Source organism: Oryctolagus cuniculus, chromosome 10 (genome assembly GCF_051225735.1).
Source record: "Oryctolagus cuniculus isolate XC-2025 breed Fujian yellow rabbit chromosome 10, ASM5122573v1, whole genome shotgun sequence".
Classification (NCBI taxonomy): domain Eukaryota; kingdom Metazoa; phylum Chordata; class Mammalia; order Lagomorpha; family Leporidae; genus Oryctolagus; species Oryctolagus cuniculus.
Window position 1 is genome coordinate 104,027,726 of NC_142876.1, and position 19,160 is coordinate 104,046,885.

Sequence of the window (19,160 nt, forward strand, 5' to 3'; positions counted from 1 at the left end):
TTAGCTTTTATTTATTCATGAAACCAAAGCAAATAATTACAGAAAATAATGCAAAGCCGTTAAAATATACATTGATAACATTAACAGGTTGTGAGACATGTATTGTTTCTGCTGAAATAAAAATGACTCCTGGAGCCGAGTGTTTGGCCTCGCAGTTAAGCCTCCCTCTCAGAGTACCTGGGCTCAGTCCCTGGCTCTGCTCCCGTCCCTGGCTTCCCAGTACAGCCTCGAGAGGCAGCAGTGATGCTTCAGTGATGGGATCCCTGCCCTGGCTCAGCCCAGGCCAGCTGCAGCTGTTGCAGGCTTTTAGGGAGCAAACCAGTGCTGAGAATGCACTTGTGCACTCTTTTTCTTTCTTTTTTTTTTAAGATTTACTTATTTATTTGAAAGGCAGAATTACAGAGAGGCAGAGGTAGAGAGAGAGAGAGGTCTTCCATCCGATGGTTCACTCCCCAGATGGCTGAAAAGGCCAGAGCTGCGCTGATCCGGAGCCAGGAACTTCCTCCAGATCTGCTACACTGCTGCAGGGGCCCAAGGACTTGGGCTTTTACTGCTTTCCCAGGCCATAGCAGAGAGCTGGATTGGAAGTGGAGCAGCTGGGAGTTGAACCAGCAACCATAACGGGATGCAGGCACTGCAGGTCTACCCGCTGTGCGACAGTGCCGGCCCCATTTTTTTGTATTTACTTGTTCTTGTAACTGCTCTCTGTCTTCATTTCCAGCTCTTTCCCTCTCCTCCCACCCTCCCCGCCCCCGCCTCCTCTCCCTTTCCCTCTCCCCCTCCCTTCCCTTTCTCTCACTGTCTCCTTGCTTCTCAACCGTTTATTTGCTGTTGCTCTTAGAAAAAAAAAATGCCATCACTTAAAATTGACCTCCGTAATGTCATGGAGAATGAAGATACTGTTTGTGTCCTTCTTAGGAAGTTGTAGCTGACCTCATGAACCAGATCCAGGAGCTGAGAACATCTGTCTGTGAGAAGACGGAAACCATAGACACCCTGAGACAGGAGCTGCAGGACATCAACGTAAGTCCAGGCAGCAGCACGATGCCACGCTGGCGCACGAGACGCACATCACACACTCCTCGCAGTGTTCTAGTCGCAAGAAGATACCAGGGTCACAGCGGTCTGGGGAAGCCAGTTAACCTTGGTGGCGGCCGCAGCTGTAGGCCGCCGACAGCACCAGACAGTTTTCCACTGACACCTGTGGGATTTTTTTTTCCATTTCTCTTTGCCATTCATTTGTTCTTCCACAAGTATTTCTTGAATTCACCTGTGTTAATCTGGTCATTACCCTGAAACTCAGGCTCATCCTTAAGGTATTTCAATCTACAAATAAGCAGGGAATACAGTAGCCAGCTTATATCATGACTCTCTAATCTGCAGTGCAAATACAACTCTGCCTTGGCTGACAGAGAAGAGAGCAAAGCACTGATCAAGCGACAGGAAGTGGATATCACGGATCTGAAAGAAACCCTGAGGCTGAGAATACTCTCTGAGGACATAGAAGTAAGTGTTAACATGTCATGATCTTTTTAAAAAAAATTATGTATTTATTTGAATAGGACAGAGAGAGAGGGAGACGCTTGGGACGCCCACATGACCCATCTGACTCCAGCTTTCTGCTGAGAGGCAGCAGGTGATCGTCCCAGAACTTGGGTCCCAGCCAGCCGTGTGGGGCCCCAGATGGAGTTCTTAGGTTTGGCTCAGACCTGGCCCCGCCCCTGCTATTGTATGCACTTTAGGAGCAAACCGGTGGGTAGAAGATCTGTCTGTCTCTGTTTGTCTGCCCTTCAAATAAATAAGTAGATAATATTTTAAGTAGGGTTTTCTTGCTAAAGTATGCTACCCACAAAGCACATTCAACAAATAGGTACTGAATGCACCTGCTCTCAGCCTGTCCCCGCCCGGCATTCGGGAATGGAGGAGTGACTGCCAGCATGTTGCTTACATCAAAGTGTGCACTCCAGCTTCAGAGATGTGTGTATGATGATAAAGTCAGCAATGCAGGAGCACAGAAAAGAGGGAGATTGTGCCCGAGGAAGCTCCCAGGAGCCCCTCAGAGAAGGCTTTGCCAGGGAGGGAGGCTGGGCACTGGGATATGCGTGGGAGTGCCCAGCACAGTGGGAACCAGGGCGAGCAGCGTGGAGCTCGGAAGCTGGGGACAGATGGGACCTGTGGAAAGTGCCTCAGGGAGCTTAGCTGTGACGTTTAGGAACCCAGTGCATAGACTTTGCACCCATGCAGAAGGTGAGGTGTGAGCTGAGAAGAGAAGTGGACACCGAGCTGGGGTGGGGAGAGGACTGGCAAGCGTTTGAGAACCACAGAGCTCGGGTGTTGGCATCCGGCTGCCTGTGGGCTGCGCAGAGGGGATGCAGGCAGGCAGAGTGGGCCCCAGGGCTTGCTAACTTGAGCACATCTAAGATGGAGAGAATAGAGGCCACAGAAAGTTACTGAGTTGTGTTTTATGGATTCCAGTTCTAAACTTGAAGAACGCATAGGGCCAGCTGTCCAAGAGGACATTGAGTCTGAAGCAGCTAACATAGGACGATATAAGTCGATTTAAAGAGATCGCTGAAATCCTGAGTGAAGGGAAACTGAGTAGAATAGCAGCAAGTCATTGAGAGCCTCGAGTTGGAATTCTGGCGGTGTGACCTTAGGGGGGTGCCTTTCTCTGGGCCTCCTTTGTCCCGTCTGTCGTGACGGCACTGCCTGTTGCACAGGGCCTTGTGAACATGAAACAAAGCAGGAAGTGGACAGCACTTAGAATGCCGTCTGGCACCGCACAGCTGCTCGGGACCTGCTGGCTGGGAACTGTCTCAGGGGCCGGCTGGAAGTTGCACCCAGTAGCCACAACCTAAGGCCTCACACAAAGTCTAGCGGGCTAAAAATTCAGTTCCACACTGCCTAGTGCCAAAGCAGAAAGGGAAGTGGAGCTGCCCCAGGGGGAGTCCTGAGTGATGGAAGTCCAAGGCCATGTGTCGAGAAGCTCTGCCTCCCTCCCCTCCTCCCTCCTTCTGTTTTTCCTTAAGAACAGTATGTCTGGATACTGAAGTATCTCAGGTTCCAGACCCTTCGTGTTCCTCTTATGCTTCCCACTTTATTGTCTAAAAAGCCATTTTATGACTAGAGTTTGTGAACTGTCAAATCATCTACATGTCACTGTTGTAATGATACATGTTGCAAAGTTGCAAACCGATGCAATAACATGGGAACAGTGAGTGAGATATAAATACTGTAAAAACTGAGTGAAGGAGACTGTTATTTGCAGTGGGTATGAATGTCACCATTGCCTGATTATCTGTTAGAGTAAGTTTAGTAATGGGTTACAAATTAATTGTTAAAAATATGTTTACTATACACCATCAATAATCATTTTAACAGTTTAAAGAGACTAAAAGAATTCCATTCACAAAGACCACCAAAAGTATAAAAACCTTAAGGAAGGATATATAGCTATTTTTTTTAAAGATTTATTTTATTTATTTATTTGAAGGACAGAGTTACAGAGAGAGGTAGAGAGAGAGGTCTCCCATCCGCTGGTTCACTCCCCAGATGGCCGTAACGGCCGGAGCTGAGCTGATCTGAAATCAGGAGCCAGGAGCTTCTTCCAGATCTCCCATGTGGACTTAGGGGCCCAAGAAGTTGGGCCATCTTCTACTGCTTTCCCAGGCCATAGCAGAGAGCTGGATCAGAAGGGGAGCAGCTGGGACTAGAACCAGTGCCCATATGGGATGCCAGCATTTCAGGCCAGGGCTTTAACCCACTGTGCCACAGCGCTGGCCCCTGTAACAACTCTTAAAGGCATTATTCCTTAGGGATGGGAGAAAAATTAAGTATAAAGAAACCCAGCATGTAGTGTAGTAGGTTAAGCCTCCTCGTGTGGCACCAACATCCCATCTGGCCACTGTTTCAAGTCCTGGCTGCTTCACTTCTGATCCAGCTCCCTGCTAATGGCCTAGAAAAGTAGTAGAAGATTGACGAGGTGTTTGGGCCCCTGCACCTGCGTGGGAGACCTGGAGGAAGCTCCTGGCTCCTGCCTTCAGATCAGCCCAACGCCAGCTGTCACAGCCATTTGGGTAGTGAACCAGCAGATTTAGGATCTCTCTCTCTCTTTCTGTCTCTCTCTCTCTGCCTCTCTGTAGTTCTGCCTTTCAAATAAATAGCTAAATCTAGATAAATCTTTAATATAAAAAAAGGAAACATCACAAAATTATTTTAAAGAATTGTGCATAGTAGTGGTTTGCAAATCTCCATTGGACTAGCTCCATTAAATGTTTCCTTTGTGTGGTTGTCTCCTAACAGAGGGATATGCTTTGTGAGGACCTGGCTCACGCCACTGAGCAACTGAACATGCTCACAGAGGCTTCAAAGAAACACTCGGGGCTGCTGCAGTCTGCCCAGGAAGAGCTGAGCAGGAAAGAGGCCCTGATCCAGGAGCTGCAGCACGAGGTGAGATGCAGAGGTGTCCTCCAGGCCGGGGGTGGCCACGGCCGGGTTGTCAGGACTTGCCTGCCTTGGCTGACTTTCCCATGTTCCAGAGGTGAGCTGACGGGGTGTGTCAGTCACCAGCAGACTCGTCAGGGATCCTGAGCCTGGAGCCTAAGCGAAACAATGTGGGCTTGCTCCCGTGAGTGGAGATGTGCTTGGCTGCCTCTGCTCCTGCTCTGGGCTCTTGCCACAAAGCACGAGTCCTGCCCCGGCGGTGTAGGCATAGCCGATGGCTCTGTCAGCTGTTGGCTGCGGCTCTTGTTTTATGTCTTGCGTTTTTCTAAAACGACTCTTATTGCTTGTCAAATGTAATCTTTAAAAAGTCTAAATACTGTGAGAGAAAGGGTACTGAATGGATTATAGTAATGGCAAAATTAGGTACAAGAAACCACTCCAGACTTTGCAATGTATTACTTTAAAAAATGTTCCACTTTTATAATTTCATCTTACTGCTTTTCAAACTGTTAATCGAGTTCTGAAAAAATGTCAAAGAAATATTTCTGCATACCTTAGGAAAGTTGTCTTTTTGTATATACAAAGATACTTCTGAAAGTTGATGGAAAATGGAATTAATTTGGGAGCAAACTTTTTTTAAACCCATAGTATTTCACAACATGCATTTTCCACAGACATCCTGGAAGCCCCGATTTGAGTAGAATTCTAAGAAACACCTTTAAAAAAAACTGAAAATGGTTGTATATTTATGGGGTACAGTGTGACACTTTGATATATGTATGCATTATGGGATGATTAAATCGACATGTCCATCACCTTGCATTTGGTTTATGTGCAAACATTTGAAATCTCTCTCAGCAAATTTGAAATATACATTACCAATGTATTCAGTTGCCATGTAATAAATCTCAAGAATTTATTTGTTCGTTCTACCTGAAACTTTGTAACCTTTAACCAACATCGCCCCACCTAGTCCAGCCTCTGTGAGTTGGGAGTCTTTCTGGGTCTGGCTTATTCCATTCAGCAGGATGTGCTCCAGGTTCGTCTGCATTGTTGCAGATGATAAAGTTTGATTTTTTCCAGGCTGAGTAGTGTTCCATTACGTGTATGTACTATATTTTCTTTGTCATCAGCTCCTTTGTCAGCTGATGGACACTAAAGTTGATTGCAGATCTGGGCTGTTGTGAATTGTGCTGCAGTAAACGTAGGAGTGAAAATGTCTCTTTAGCATATTATTTCAGTTCCGGTGGATGTGCACCCAGAACCAGGGTTGCTGGGCCATGGGATAGTACTATTTTTAGTGTAGTTTTTTTTGTTGTTTTTTAAGATTTTATTTATTTGCGAGGCAGAGAGGACTTCCATCTGCCAGTTCACTCCTCAAATGGCCGCAACATCTGGAGCTTGGCAGATCTGAAACCAGGAGCCAGGATACTCTCTGGGTCTCCTACGAAGGTGCAGGGGCCCAGACACTTTGGCCGTCCTCCACTGCTTTCCCAGGCCATGTCAGGGAGCTGGATCAGAAGAGGAGCAGTCAGGAAGTGAACCAGCACCCATATGGGATGCTGGCACCACAGATGTAGACTAAGCCTACTACCCCACCACGTCAGCCCCTGTTTTTTAAAATGTATTTTATTTCTTTGAAAAGCAGAGTTACAAAGAGAGAGGGACAGACAGAAATATTAAGAGAAGAAATAGGGCAAGGGATACAGGTAAGCAGACAGATGGGGTATGAGCCCCTGTTTTTTTGTCAGAGTAGCTAAATGTAGAAAACTGCATGCCAAGCCATTTCATTTTTTTGTTTGTTTGTTTTTTAATGTATTTGAAAGGCAGAGTTACAAAGAGAGGGAGAGACAGAAATCTTCCATCTGTTGATTCACTCCCTAAATGGCCGCAACAGCCGGGCCTGAGCCAGGCCAGAGCCAGGAGTCAAGAGCTTCTGGGTCTCCCATGTGGGTGCAGGGGCCCAAGCATTTGGGCCATCTTCAACTGCTTTCCCAGGCCCTAAGCAGAGAGGAGGATTGGAAGTAGAGCAGCCAAGACTGGAACCTGAACTCATATGGACTGCTGAAGTCGCAGACAGTGGTGTAATCTGCTGCCCCAAGACACGGGCCCCCTATTTTTAGTTTTTTAAAGAACCTCTATACTGTTTTTCATCATAACTTACACTCTGTAGATAGTAATTGACATGCCCACCAGGAGTGTTCAAGCGTTCCCTTTCTCCCCCTCATTGCCTGCCCCGACCTTTGATCTGTTCCAACACGTGTGAGGTGGTGCCTCGCTGTGGCTTTGATTTCCATGGCCCTGGGATTGGTACGGTGGAGCGCGCCCTTTTCCCCGGACCACAGGCCCCACATTGTTTTCTGACTTGTAACCTTTCGTCTGCTCAATCCTCCCAGCTCAACCAAAAGAAAGAGGAAGTAGAACAGAAGAAGAACGAATATAACTTCAAGATGAGACAGCTGGAGCATGTGATGGATTCTGCTGCCGCGTCTCCCCAGGTACTTGCCAGAAAACCAGTGCGCGCCCGGAGGAATAAACAGCTTTGTGAACGATAAGACTTTGGAAATTACTAAGGCCAGAGCTGTGTCTTCCTGAAAGACAGAGATTACCCTGCCCGCTTTTCACGTGATGAAGGCACCAGTCTTTGTTCCGCTGGGACACAGCTGGAATAATTAGCGGCATAGCCTGCGTATTTCCTGTGTGCTTGGCATATATACTTAAAATGAGATCGTCATAGCAACACTTAGTCGGCTATTTGAACATGATGTCATTTTATTTTATTTTAGAGTCCTAAAACACCACCGCACTTTCCAACGCATCTGACAAAACTTCTGGAAACACAGGAGCAAGAGATGGAAGACGAAAGGGCCACTAAGACTTCCTTGCAGTACCTCGTGTCGAAGCTCACAGAAGACAGGGAAGTCAAAAATGCAGAGATCCTCAGAATGAAGGTAACGGGGTCTTTTCTCAGCACACTTAAGTTTTAAAACAAGCAGCGTCCTTATGGTTCCTGAGGGTACGGATTGCAAGAGGCACAGAACTGAACGTAAGCAAAAAAGTCCACACTTCCCCCCCACGCAGGCCCCAAGCTCCCTAGCCTGCTGTTCTGGAGGCTCCCGGGGCAGCAGGTTTTGATGGTTGGGGTCTTCAGAGCCTGTCAGTGCATCTGTACCCCCATGGGGTCCTCTCAGCTCGCGGCAGCGCACTGCACTGTGCGGGCAGGGGAGAGCCGGCTGCCGCACGCCTCGCCGCATGGTGCTGACCCGCCTTCCAGCTCTCAGCCGGTCGACTGGCACGTTACCTCCGGGCAGTTGCTCAAAAGTTGAGCAGCTTTTGTTTTTCTCCGACTGATATCCTCCGCTCATTTTTCTGTCACTGAGCTTTTTCTTACTGACTTACATCCATTCTTTATCTGTTGGTGAGGTTTGCTTTTATCTGTTGTAAATCTGAAGCTTTCTTGTTTCCATTCCTGTTAGCTTCGAGGTTGCGTTGTTGGCCCAGTCACTCGGGAGCCTAGTGTTTGTGAGTGGAGGGCATGTGTCTGGTTAGGGTGAGGGTGCGTGGGAGTGCAGAGGGGGTAGGGAGGACGTGACGCCCCCCAAAGGTGGCAGTGCTCGTCACTGTGAGCGACTTCCTGTGTAGAAATGTACGTAGCTCACTTTAACCATGGGCTGCACGTGGGTAGAACAGTGTCATGCCTCAGCCGGGCTCCTCGCGGAGGAGATGGCCTTCGTAATGAGGACAGTTGTCAGTGCTGTCTCAGGAACATGGTTGCTCTCCAGATTGGAATGATCTTGAAACTTAGAAGAAACTGGGTCACGTTACAAGAAATCAGACATAAGAAGACAGAAATGGCTACGGACACCCCTTGCCAACCAGTATTTGTTTCTTGGATCCATGATTTTCAAGTCAGGATCCGAGTAAGCGTTCTTGAGAGATGTGCCTTGGCATCAGTTTTGTTTGCTTTCACTGTAGTCTATCAGATAGAATCTTTCCCAGAGTAGAGACTTTTGGCCATCTTTTCTCATGAGGAATTTCGATGAGTTCTGGGAAACCGTGTCCAGGACACCGTGGACTTGATCATGAATCACAGGCCCAGGCTCCCAGTGCTCATCCTGGCCTGTTTGTGCAGTGTCCCCAGGGCGGTGTGTGCCTATAGGAGGAGCTTGGCAGAAGGATGCCAGTCTCACTGCTGGCCTTGGGGAGGAAGTAATGCCTGTCACACTGTGTTTTCTGAAGAGATGTGATCTGTGTGTTACCAGGAGCAGCTGTGTGAAATGGAAAACCTGCGCCTGGAGTCTCAGCAGTTACGAGAGAACACCTGGCTCCTGCAAGGTCAGCTGGATGCCATGAAAAGGCAGAAGGACAGCAGGTGAGATGGCGCCCCCAGAACTCTGCCCTCCATCTTGGCCAGCCTGCGCACAGCTCGGAGAGAGAGGTTGGAATTGAGTTCACGTGGGCCCCGTGTTCCCGGTGACTCAGGAGAGGCCCACTGGTTGGTTCTGAGTCCAGTCTGAGGAAGATGTGCCTTTTCCAGAGTGGGAAGATCAGGCCTCCATAAGCTCACCCATCTGTTAACTTTTGCACTGTTATCAAGGTATTGAAATGACTAAGGGCCAGCACTGTTGCTTAGTAGGTTAATCCCCCGCGTGCAGTGCTGGCATCCCATATGGGTGCCAGTTCGAGTCCCAGCTGCTTCTCTTCCAATCCAGCTCTCTGCTATGGCCTGGAAAGCAGCAGCAGATGGCCCAAGTCCTTGGGCCTCTGCGTGGGAGTCTTGGTTCTATGCTTTGTGTCAGTGCAGCTCTGTCCATCGTGGCCATTTGGGGAGTGAACCAGGAGATGAAGACCTTTCTCTCTGTCTCTCCCTCTCACCCCCTGTAACTCTACCTCTCAAATAAATAAATAAAATCTTAAAAAAAAAAAAAAAAATGAATTTAAAACAAATACTTGATCCAATCTTCTACTAGGGGGTTTGTTTTTTAATTTTAATTTACATAGTTTTTTAAGATTTATTTATTTAAAAGGAAGAGTTACAGAGAGAGGAGAGAGGAAAATTTTCCATCTACTGATTCACTCCCTGGGGCTGGGCCAGGCTGAAGCCAGAAGCCAGGAAGTCCATTGGAGTCTCCCACGTGGGTGGCAGAGACCAAGCACTTGGACCATCCTCTGCTGCCCTCCCAGGCCACAGCAGGGAACTGGGTTGGAAGTGAAGCAACTAGGACTAGAACCAGTGCCATTATGGGATGCTGTCATTGTAGGCAGCAGCCCGGCCCACTGTGCCAAACAGAAGCCCATTGTTTTCCAAAGTTTAAAGAAGAAAGTTCAAGAAGTTCAAGAAGAAAGAGTTCTAGAAGCCCTGCAGAAAAAGGGAGAATTCCCTACAACTTGGCTTTGCTTTGTGACTCGTGTTCTAGCACTTCATAGGGGAGCAGTTCCTGAGTTCAGACTTGTGTGTGTGTGTCTGTCTGTGTTGGCTTCAGCTAAGGCAGTCTTCTGTTTGTGTTTGCTGATGGCACAGCACAGTGTCACAGGGGCAGCCATATCGGGACTTCTGTGTCTGACACTTAAAAGTCATGTGATTTTGGACACATTTTTTCACCATCTTAGTGCCTCAGCTTCCTTAGCAGGAACGTGAGCAGAATGACACCCTCTTCACAGGTGTTTTGTTGATGAATGGAAGCAGACAGAAAGTGCTGGTGACCGTGCCCGGCAGACGTGTGTCACTCCGTGCTACGAAGTTTTTAAGTGCACAAGGTAGAATCAGGATATGGCCCATTGCTAACTCAGGTGAGGGCTTGGAGATGGATCTGGCCTCTAAAATTACACAGGGGATAGAACAGAATGGAAGGGGCCCTGTATGAGGGGTGTTTGCTGTCCTTGCTACTGCCACAAAGTCTTGGACAGAAACTTGCCCACCCCGCTGCTCCCCAGCCCTTCCCAGAGCAACAGAGATGCACTGTCCAAACCTAAACGTGGCCACAGAGACATGAGGATGGTAGTGGTGGCCGTGCTAACAATCCCTTCCCAAGTGGCTCTCCTCACGTTTAGTGAGATTCTGAGGTCTGATCTGGTAGGGCTGGAGTGAAGCCAGAGATCTGCATTTTCGTAAACGGCTGCTCTCCCATTGCAGGTGCCTCTAACGCAGGTAGTGCAGTCTGCGGGTCTGGTTTCTGTGCTGCACCTGCATGCTCCATCACACTAGGGAAAAGCCTAGTAGTTGGCATACTGGCCTTTCAAGAGTTATTCTGAGGGGCTGGTGCTGTGGCACAGTGAGTTAGGCCTCCTGCAGCACTGGCATGCCTTCTGGGCACCAGTTCAAGTCCTGATTGCTCCACTTCCATCCACCTCCTTGCTAATATGCCGGGGAAAGCAGCAGAAGATGGATCAGGTGTTCGGGTCCTACGCCCACATGGGAGATCCAAAAGACGCTTCTGGCTCCTGGCTTTGGTTGGTCCCAGTCCTGTCCATTGCAGCTATTTGGGGAACCAGTTGGTAGAAGATCTCTCCCTCCCTCTCTCACTCTATAACTCTGCCTTTCAAATAAATAAATAAGTTTGGTTAAGTTATTATGACATGGAACATCAAACGTCTCTGGAATGTTAATTTTTCAAGATTTAGTTTTATTTGAGAGGCAGAGTTACAGACAGAAGAGAGGGAGACGCAGTGAGAGAGGTCTTCCATCCACTGGTTCATGACAGCCAGAGTTGAGCAGATCCGAAGTCAGGAGACAAGAGCTGCTTCGGGGTCTCCAGCGTGGCTGCAGGGGCCCCAGCACTTGGGCCATTTTCCACTGCTTTCCCAGGCACATTAGCAGGGAGCTGGATCAGAAGCGAAGCAGCCAGGACTCAAACCTGTACTCATATAGGATGCCTGTGCCGCAGGCAGAGACTTAGCCTACTATGCCACAGCACCAGCCCCTGGAATGTTAATTTTAAACTATAACTTCATAAATGTTAAACCATAAACTTCATAGCCTCACGTCCCTCATAGGAGGAGCGGTGCAGAACCCTCTTGGTGAAACATCAGTACAGGAGTGAACTGTAGTCCCAGCCCCAAATCCAGCTCAGAGCCTGTTTTGTAGACTCGTTTGGGGGTCATGTGGCTGCATTTGCCCTCGAGCAGCCCAGCTGAATTGCTGTGGCAGGGTCACGTAGTTCCCAAAGCCCAAGGTATGCACCGTGTGCTTCCTAATAGAAAGCTTGCCCACCCCGATTAGTGTCCAGAAAATATATTCCCCGATGATTTAGAGGGTTTCCTCACTGTGTTCTTGTTACCACTTTTGTCCAGGCTGCCAGATCCCTTAAGGGAAAGAAGCTTCACTGAAGCTTCTGTTTTCCTTCAAGAAACGGTCTGTTACTCACCAGTGAGACAGCTGCTCCTAGGGAAGCCCGAGGCAGGTGCTGCCGGGGGACCTCCCTGGTCCAGGCTGCCCACGGAAATGCCCGTGCCGTGCTGACCTGACCGTGCTCCCAGAGATGGATCAGTCTTACCTGCGCTGTGGGAGGCTGGTGCTCAGGGAATCCCTTCCCTGCGTCTGCACACACAGTGATCATCAGAAAATGCCAGCTGCTGTGGCACCCAAACAAAGGCAGCCTGGGCTCGGGCCAGCCTGAGGCCCGGGCGGCCCTCCCCAGCTGATCCCATTCGTACCACGCTGCCCGCCTACCTGCCTTTCCCTCCACCCCCTTTAGTTCACATTTGATCTGCCGACGTTACCACTTTTAACTAAAGTTTGTAGTTTGTGTGACTCTCCACCAAGCCTTGGTTGAATTTCCCCTTCTGCTCATCTTGCTTTTGGACTGGGAGAAGTCCTGCGTTCTGGGGAGGGGCCCCATTTCTTCCACCTGTGTCAGTCATGTTTATCAACTGTGCTAACTTGACCTCATCGCCTTAGCGTCAGCTTTCCTTCGCACAGCTCAGCACTGGTACCCGTGATTGACTGGAAATTGATCCTTGAATGTGCTTGACAGTGTTTGCCTGTCCCCACCCAATCTGTACAGTGGTCAGCATCCAGACCATCAGCAGCTGAAGAATGAACAAGAAGAGGAAATCATCAAAGAAAGGCTTGCTAAAGTACGGGTTTGTTTTTACATGTTTCTTGTCTGAGAAATGCCTTTATAGTCGGCATTTATAGGTGTATATTTCAGAAACCATCTTGTTTCTTTTCTGCATTCCCCCTGGTTAGCATGATATTTACCATCCATATAGCTGAGAGTTAGGAGTGAAGTTGTCTTCATGCCTGGATAATGAGCCTTGCTGCTCAGGATCCTCGCAGCTGTCCACTTACAAGAATCGGCAGGACCTCCCAGAGCCCTCAGGGCACAGGGCGTGTGTGCAGGCGGGACTGTGGGAAAGGACACTGGTTATTAGCGCAAGGGAGAGCGGGCTGGTTCCTTTGGGTCTTTTCTCAGCAACGTTGCTTAAGTGCCTAAGCCATCTTTTGCTTTTTTTATCTTATTCTAGAGTAAACTAGTGGAAGAAATGCTGAAAATGAAAGCAGAGTAAGTGTACTGTTTTGTGATTCTGATTCTTGATCATTTTTATTCTCAAAAGAGAAGAAATCTACAAAGTAAGTGCCTTTCTGCCTCCTGCACTAAGAGGGGAACATAAGAGATGTTTACAAAATGCTTTCCTAATACCACTTAGTAAAGGGGTTCCTCGTGTGACGCCGCCCCTACAACAGTCCGGGTAATGAGCTCCCCCGCAGGAGTGGGGCTCCAGTTCCCTCTGATGGCAAACCTTGAGCTGGCCTGGAGCTTTGGGATCAGCACTGGCTCCTCCTGGTCCCGACGTGGCTCTCATTATACAGTGGTTCCTGAAGCCAGGATTTGAACTGACTCATGCAGTTTTCATGCTGATGATGCAGCCTTACAAAGTGCCTTGCTCTTCAATGAGTCAAGCATAGAGCGTGTTCTGTGTGGTTCAGCATTGGTGGACTGCTCGGTTACCCCACCCCCAGCGTCGAGGCAGCATCAGGAAGGTACTGGACTTTCCTCATAGGGTTTCCTTGTCATTTTCACTTCCTACACTTCTTAAGAGACTCTTCGAGCACTAGATTAGAGCCAGTTTCGTGAAGAAATAATAGGTCAATTATAACAAGGGCTGCAAAAGCTTGGCGTCTGGCATGGTAAAAACTTGACATTGTAAAGAAAGCCTATTAAGGGCCGGCGCCGCGGCTCACTAGGCTAATCCTCCGCCTTGCGGCGCCAGCACACCAGGTTCTAGTCCTGGTCGGGGCGCCGGATTCTGTCCTGGTTGCCCCTCTTCCAGGCCAGCTCTCTGCTGTGGCCTGGGAGTGCAGTGGAGGATGGCCCAAGTGCTTGGGCCCTGCACCCCATGGGAGACCAGGATAAGTACCTGGCTCCTGCCTTCGGATCAGCGCGGTGCGCCGGCCGTGGTGGCCATTGGAGGGTGAACCAACGGCAAAAGGAAGACCTTTCTCTCTGTCTCTCTCTCTCACTGTCCACTCTGCCTGTCAAAAAAAAATGAAAGAAACAAAGCCTATTAAGTGGCGTGCGCTGCCTCCTCAAATGTCTTGGGTTAAAAAGAGAGCAGCGAGCCTGTTCTGTCGTGTAGTGCGGTCTTCCCGTGCTCACAGCGGGGTCACCGGAGACGAGTGAGGCTTGAAGGAGGCCTTCTGGGCCCGGGACACCCGCCTCGTGTGCGTGCCGCTCCGTGCCCGCGTTCCCTGGGAGACCGTGAGGGCGTGTGTTCCTGCAGCCTCGGCGAAGTTCAGAGTGCCCTTCACAGCAGCGAGGCGGACTGCCTCAGGATGACTGCCGAGGTGGAGCGCACCAGGACGCTGGAGGCCAGGGCGTTCCAGGAGAAGGAGGAGCTGCGCTCCAAGCTGGAGGAGATGTACGAGGAACGGGAGAGGGCGCTGCAGGTGCGTGCGTGCGTGCGCCTCCAAGCCGCCCTTGGGCGAGCCGGACTGAACGGCCGAGGGCAGGGGCGTGGGCGGGGCGTGGGCGTGGGGCTCCCTCGCCGGCTCCCTTCAGTGGCCCGCAAGGCTGCGAGGGATGTGATGTCAACAGAGACTGAGGCTGCCTCGCTGCCCCGCCTGCAGGAGATGGGGCTGCTGAGGAAGCAGGTGGAGTGTCTGGCTGAGGAGAACGGGCGGCTGCTGGGCCACCAGAACCTCCATCAGAAGATTCAGTACGTGGTGCGGCTCAAGAAGGAGAACGTGAGGCTGCTCGAGGTAACCGCCGGCCGTGGGGGGGGCAGCGGGACGGGCCCTGAATCCCACCGCAGATTTTTGGTCGTTGCAATTCAGATTCTCGTAGGTCACACATGCTAAGTGGTTCACGAGCTGAAAATTCGAGTCTTAATTTGAAATAAAAACAATGAATGCCAAGTAACTGTCCCTTTAAGAATTGGAGGCATGATGTTCTTTCTTTTTTAATATCTTGCCAGGACATAGAAAAATTGCGTGCTGAAAATGTATTTTTAAAGGAGAAGAAAAAGAACGAATCCTAAGGATCCTCATCTCATCTCTAGGCATCACGATATTTGGAGACTTCTTTTTTTTTTCTCTCTCTTCTAACAGTAAGACCTACTCCTGCCCTCTTGGGAGAGCTGAGTTTAAAAGCCTTCATTCTCTGCCGTGCTGTGGCGGTGGGAGCCGGCTCAAGTTGCTAGTGACGATTCTGCTTCTGTCCCCGTGAGGCCAGCAGTGCCAGCCACGGCCCCCTTTCACGGTGTAATTCAACCCGAAGTTCTCACTGGGAAGACCTTTTGGGATTTGTGAAATAAAGTCCTGTAGCTGGGGCTTGCAGTGGACGCTGGTGCGGTCATGTCCTTCTTAGATAATCAATAACCTCGTGACTGGTGCCGAAGTTCTAACAGTGTGGGGTAGAACTTACCGTGAGTTCGAGGACTGATTTTGTAGCATGAATGAGAAGCAGAATTTGTTAATAGAGATTATTTTTTATATTCTTTTAAGTATTTTCATGAGCATTTTCTATGACTGTAAATATGGACATTTTTTCAAATAAAATCGTGAAAAAGGAAAACAGTTGACTGGCGTGGTTTCACCGTTCACTCAGCACGTGCTCCGTGCACACCTGCCGTGTGTCGGGTGCTGGTCACCCGTGACCTCCACGGGTGAGAAAGAACGCCTATGTTATGGAACTGTCGTGCGTCCTGACCTCACCGGCTTTTACTGTGCGCACGTGGTGTCTCCGTCTCCGAGCAGACACCGACTTGTGCAGTGCCGGGTCTCTAGGAAGCACGTGGTGAAGGTTCAGGACGGTGCACCGTGCGGCCGCGCCCCCGAGGAGCCCAGCAGCGGTGCGTTCCAGGCGCTGCACTCCCTTCCCGGCACGGGCTACCGTCTGCTGTCTCTGCAGCCCCTCTCCCGGTAGTGCTTGGCCACCGCGTGCACCTGACGGCCCACGTGTTCATCGTTCTCCCGCTGGTGGGGGACTGCGGGGCAATCAGAAAGCGAGCCCGCCCCAGGCCGGGGCGGGGCTGGAGCCCAGGTACGCCCAGTGGTCAGGTCTCGGGTTGGTCCGCCCGCTCACGTGAGCGCTGCGTCACGTGACGCCGCCGGCGGGCGCCGAGCAGCGGCGGCCGGCACCATGGCCGAGAGGCCGCGACTCCCGGGCGGCGCCGTGTCGGCCGCCGCCTACCCCGACGCCCCCGCCGAGTTCCCCCCGCACCTCCAGGCGGGCGCGATGCGGCGCCGCTTCTGGGGCGTGTTCAACTGCCTGTGCGCCGGCGCGTTCGGGGCCCTGGCCGCCGCCTCCGCCAAGCTGGCCTTCGGCAGCGAGGTCGAGCCCGGGGCGCGCTGCTGCGGGGCGGGCGGCGGGCGGAGGAGGAGGAGGGGCGCCGGGGGGCGCGGGGCCGGGCCGGGAGCGCAGCCTTTGATCCCCAGTCACGCCACCCCCTCGGCCCGCGTGGCCGGTAGACACCTTGGGGACTTGCGGCCTCCTGCTTGGCGGGGCACGCGGACCTTCCCTGTGGCCGGGCTCAGTCACTGGTTCCGCTCGGGCAGGCCCTCCACTCCTGCGTCCGCCCTCTAATTCGTGGTAAAAGCCCCTGGGCCCGAGCGTTTCTCTCCGCGGGACTGGCAAGGTGAGAAGCCTGTTGTCCATCTCCCGACCCCGTGGCCGCTGGCCCCTGCTGCCAGGACGAGGGGCCCGGAGGGGACGGCTGAGAGCTGCCCCGCGCCCCTCGTGGAGTTCTGGGCCGGTCGCAGGGGCACAAGGCTTGTTTAGAGCGCCCTCTCACGCAGTGGGTGCGGATTGTATCCGTTGCCTGTCATTCTTGGGGGCACTCGGGCCCGTGAGGGGTTTGGTGCTGTCAGCTGCGTATCTGGCCCCCTGGAACCCGCGCTAGCCCGGCGCACATCAGCACATCCGTGCATCCGGGGCTATGTTGTTAGAAGCCTCCTCTTCCTCCGCAGGGAAACGGGGAGGTGTCTTGGACCTGCGTAGGAAGCCTGGGGCACCCAGACCCACACTCAACAGCTGCTGCCTCGGGAAAGGATGCTGCTGGCATACAGAGGCTTTTGCCTTAAAAAAAAGATTTTATATACTAATACATATACACACATACACAAACATACGTACCTACATGTATGTATCTGCGTGTTCTCCGAGTGAGGCTTGGCCTCGCCAGTCAGAGTCAAGGGCTGTGTCCTGGTGGAGAGCAAGGAGTGACCCTGCCCAGGTTTGAGCCCCAGCCCTGTCACCTCTGTCACCCTTAGGCAGGTGGCTTTCTGCCTCTGGTTTCCTATCTAAAATGGAGATAAGGAATGGAGAAGGCAGGGAAAACCCTCAGGGCTAGTGCGTGGGCAGAGGTGAGTAAAGCCCCCGGATTGCGGATTGCGGTGGCTGGGGCATGGCTTGCACAGGGTCGAGGGCCTGGGGGAGGCAGACAGGGTGAGTTCAGCCTGAGCCGGGGCAGTGGGTGCTCCAGCCCTGCTCTGTTCATCCACTGTGTGGAGCAGCTGCTTGGCCCTCTGGGACTGGTCTGAAAGCCTTGGTCCCTGTGGGATCCAAAAAAAAAAAAAAAAGAAAATAACTGCTATTTTCAATAGAAAACGCTGGTTCTGGATTAGCATTTGGCTTGTGCCCAAGGTCACGCAGCCTGAAGAGTGTCTCCTGAGTGTTTGCTCTGTAGGATGCGTCCCGCGGGCGGTGGTGAGATCCCAGAGCTCTCTGGCTCCAGGCAGCTGCGACCGTAAGCACCGTGGTGCCGTCCCGGGGGCGCTGTCTGGGCTGGGCATGGCTGCAGTGGCACTTTGTCCTGCAGGTGCACATGCTCACGTGCGTGGTGGGCATCGTGGTGATGGCGACCACCAATTCTCTGATGTGGACCTTCTTCAGCCGGGGTCTCAGCTTCTCCATGTCCTCAGCCATCGCGTCTGTCACCGTGACTTTTGCAAACATCCTCAGCTCAGTGAGTAGCCCGAGGGAGTGGTGCTGAGTGCGTTGGCCCAGGGGGCTCCGGCTTTGACCCCCAGACGTCGTGAGAAGCCCGCTGCTGGCTGAGCCCACGGGGAGGGGCCCTTGTTTTGAGGTCCTGTGCAGCCTGGCTGTGACTCAGGGAGACTCTAGGGTCCGGCGTGAGCCCCGGAGCATGGAGGTGGCGGGGGGCCTTGCTGGTCTGGTCGGCCAGGCAGAGCCTTGAAGGGGGTGAGGAGGACTTGGGAGCCCAGGCTGGGTCAGGCAACGCGGAGGTGGCAGCTGTGTGCCAGGCGCACCTGCTGGCATCTGCCGGGTCCCTCTCGGGTACTTTGCTGAGGCTGATGCCGTGAGGGAGGGAGACCAGCCGCATCTATGGCACAGACAAGTGGGTGGGGTGACTTTACGGTGTCCCTAACACGAGGCTGCTGGCCCCCTGTAGGGAGGGAGGCTGTGTCCACCTGAGGCCCTCACAGCTGTCTCTGGCCCGCAGGCCTTCCTGGGCTACGCGCTGTACGGAGAGTGCCAGGAGGTCCTGTGGTGGGGAGGAGTCTTCCTCATCCTGTGCGGGCTCACGCTCATCCACAGGAGGCTGCCGCCCACCTGGAAGGCGCCGCCACGCAAGCAGCAGTAGCGCCACTCGAGCCCCACGCACCAGCCAGGACGGGTCAACGGCGCCCAGGGCAGCCGCGCCGCACAGCCCTCCGACCGCCAGCTGTGGGGGGACGCTGGGCGTTCGGGCCAGGCCCGGGACCCTGCAGCCCGGAGGGTGCCCAGCCCCGGCCCCTGCAGGAGGAGCTGCAGCCGCATTGGCAGTGTGCCCCGGATGCTGCCCGTTGTCTGTGTCACCCTTTCCATCCACACAAGCCCAGCCGTGCCCAGGCCTAGCCGACTCTGGAGGCCCTGGGCGTGGTTTGCTTCATGTATGGCACCGGAAACCACACGTATTCTGAGTCTCGTTGCCTAACCAGGGCCGGTCACACAGCAGAGTGCACGCCCGAGGGGCTGATGGCCCAGGCCATTCTGTGTCATGCTGTTGTGTTACAGCAAGAGGAGGGAAATGGTTAATAAATACTTTTTTGTAAGCTAAAACTCTCACGTGTGGAGTCTTAATTCTTTTCTCCCGTGGGGAGGCAGAAGGGGCAGCCAGAGTTGGGGCTGGAGAGGCAGGCAGAGGGGCAGGCCCAGGGGTGCTGCCCAGTAGCTACCCTCACAGGCTGGTCCCCAGCTGCCCTGCCTGCAGGGGCCTGCAGTCACCCAGACTAGGGGGCTCCTGGTCTCCACACCAGATCACCCGCCGTTCCC

At 52.3% G+C, this 19,160-nt stretch overlaps 2 protein-coding genes across 16 annotated transcripts in view; both read left to right on the top strand.

Annotated features, from left to right (window-relative positions):
- The window catches only part of KIF15 (kinesin family member 15), a 94,623-nt gene extending 79,165 nt beyond the window's left edge, over nucleotides 1-15,458 (top strand). For 7 of the 9 annotated variants that reach the window (XM_089306417.1, XM_089306415.1, XM_089306418.1 and 4 more), the window contains 11 exons: nucleotides 919-1,023; nucleotides 1,384-1,506; nucleotides 4,303-4,449; nucleotides 6,840-6,941; nucleotides 7,230-7,394; nucleotides 8,706-8,815; nucleotides 12,417-12,519; nucleotides 12,910-12,947; nucleotides 14,167-14,332; nucleotides 14,513-14,644; nucleotides 14,860-15,458. In XM_089306417.1, the coding sequence (XP_089162543.1) occupies nucleotides 919-1,023; nucleotides 1,384-1,506; nucleotides 4,303-4,449; nucleotides 6,840-6,941; nucleotides 7,230-7,394; nucleotides 8,706-8,815; nucleotides 12,417-12,519; nucleotides 12,910-12,947; nucleotides 14,167-14,332; nucleotides 14,513-14,644; nucleotides 14,860-14,922 (1,254 nt within the window). In that variant the 3' untranslated portion in view covers nucleotides 14,923-15,458. Of the gene's footprint in view, nucleotides 1-918; nucleotides 1,024-1,383; nucleotides 1,507-4,302; nucleotides 4,450-6,839; nucleotides 6,942-7,229; nucleotides 7,395-8,705; nucleotides 8,816-12,361; nucleotides 12,520-12,909; nucleotides 12,948-14,166; nucleotides 14,333-14,512; nucleotides 14,645-14,859 lie in introns of those variants that run through there. The other 2 variants (XM_002713206.6, XR_007921580.3) reach the window with 2 other exon arrangements.
- A 516-nt stretch (nucleotides 15,459-15,974) lies between these two features.
- TMEM42 (transmembrane protein 42) lies at nucleotides 15,975-18,947 on the top strand. 7 transcript variants are annotated; one of them, XM_089306426.1, is made up of 4 exons: nucleotides 16,397-16,521; nucleotides 16,853-17,118; nucleotides 17,704-17,850; nucleotides 18,349-18,947. In XM_089306426.1, exons 2-4 carry the CDS (start codon nucleotides 17,023-17,025, stop codon nucleotides 18,487-18,489), a joined length of 384 nt encoding a protein of 127 aa, XP_089162552.1. In that variant the 5' UTR covers nucleotides 16,397-16,521; nucleotides 16,853-17,022; the 3' UTR covers nucleotides 18,490-18,947. The 7 variants fall into 7 exon arrangements, with proteins under 7 accessions (XP_002713236.2, XP_089162555.1, XP_089162552.1 ...); XM_089306428.1 differs by having other exon boundaries at nucleotides 16,409-16,521; nucleotides 16,853-17,631; XM_089306431.1 differs by lacking the exon at nucleotides 16,397-16,521 and adding an exon at nucleotides 17,489-17,631 and having other exon boundaries at nucleotides 16,892-17,118.
- The last annotated feature ends 213 nt before the right edge of the window (nucleotides 18,948-19,160 follow it).

Coding starts and splice junctions, on each gene's coding strand:
- TMEM42 (XM_002713190.6), top strand. CDS start 16,026: ATGGCCGAGAGGCCGCGACTCCCGGGCGGCGCCGTGTCGGCCGCCGCC. Junction 16,218..17,703: donor AGCTGGCCTTCGGCAGCGAG/GTCGAGCCCGGG, acceptor TTTGTCCTGCAG/GTGCACATGCTCACGTGCGT. Junction 17,851..18,348: donor TTGCAAACATCCTCAGCTCA/GTGAGTAGCCCG, acceptor TCTGGCCCGCAG/GCCTTCCTGGGCTACGCGCT.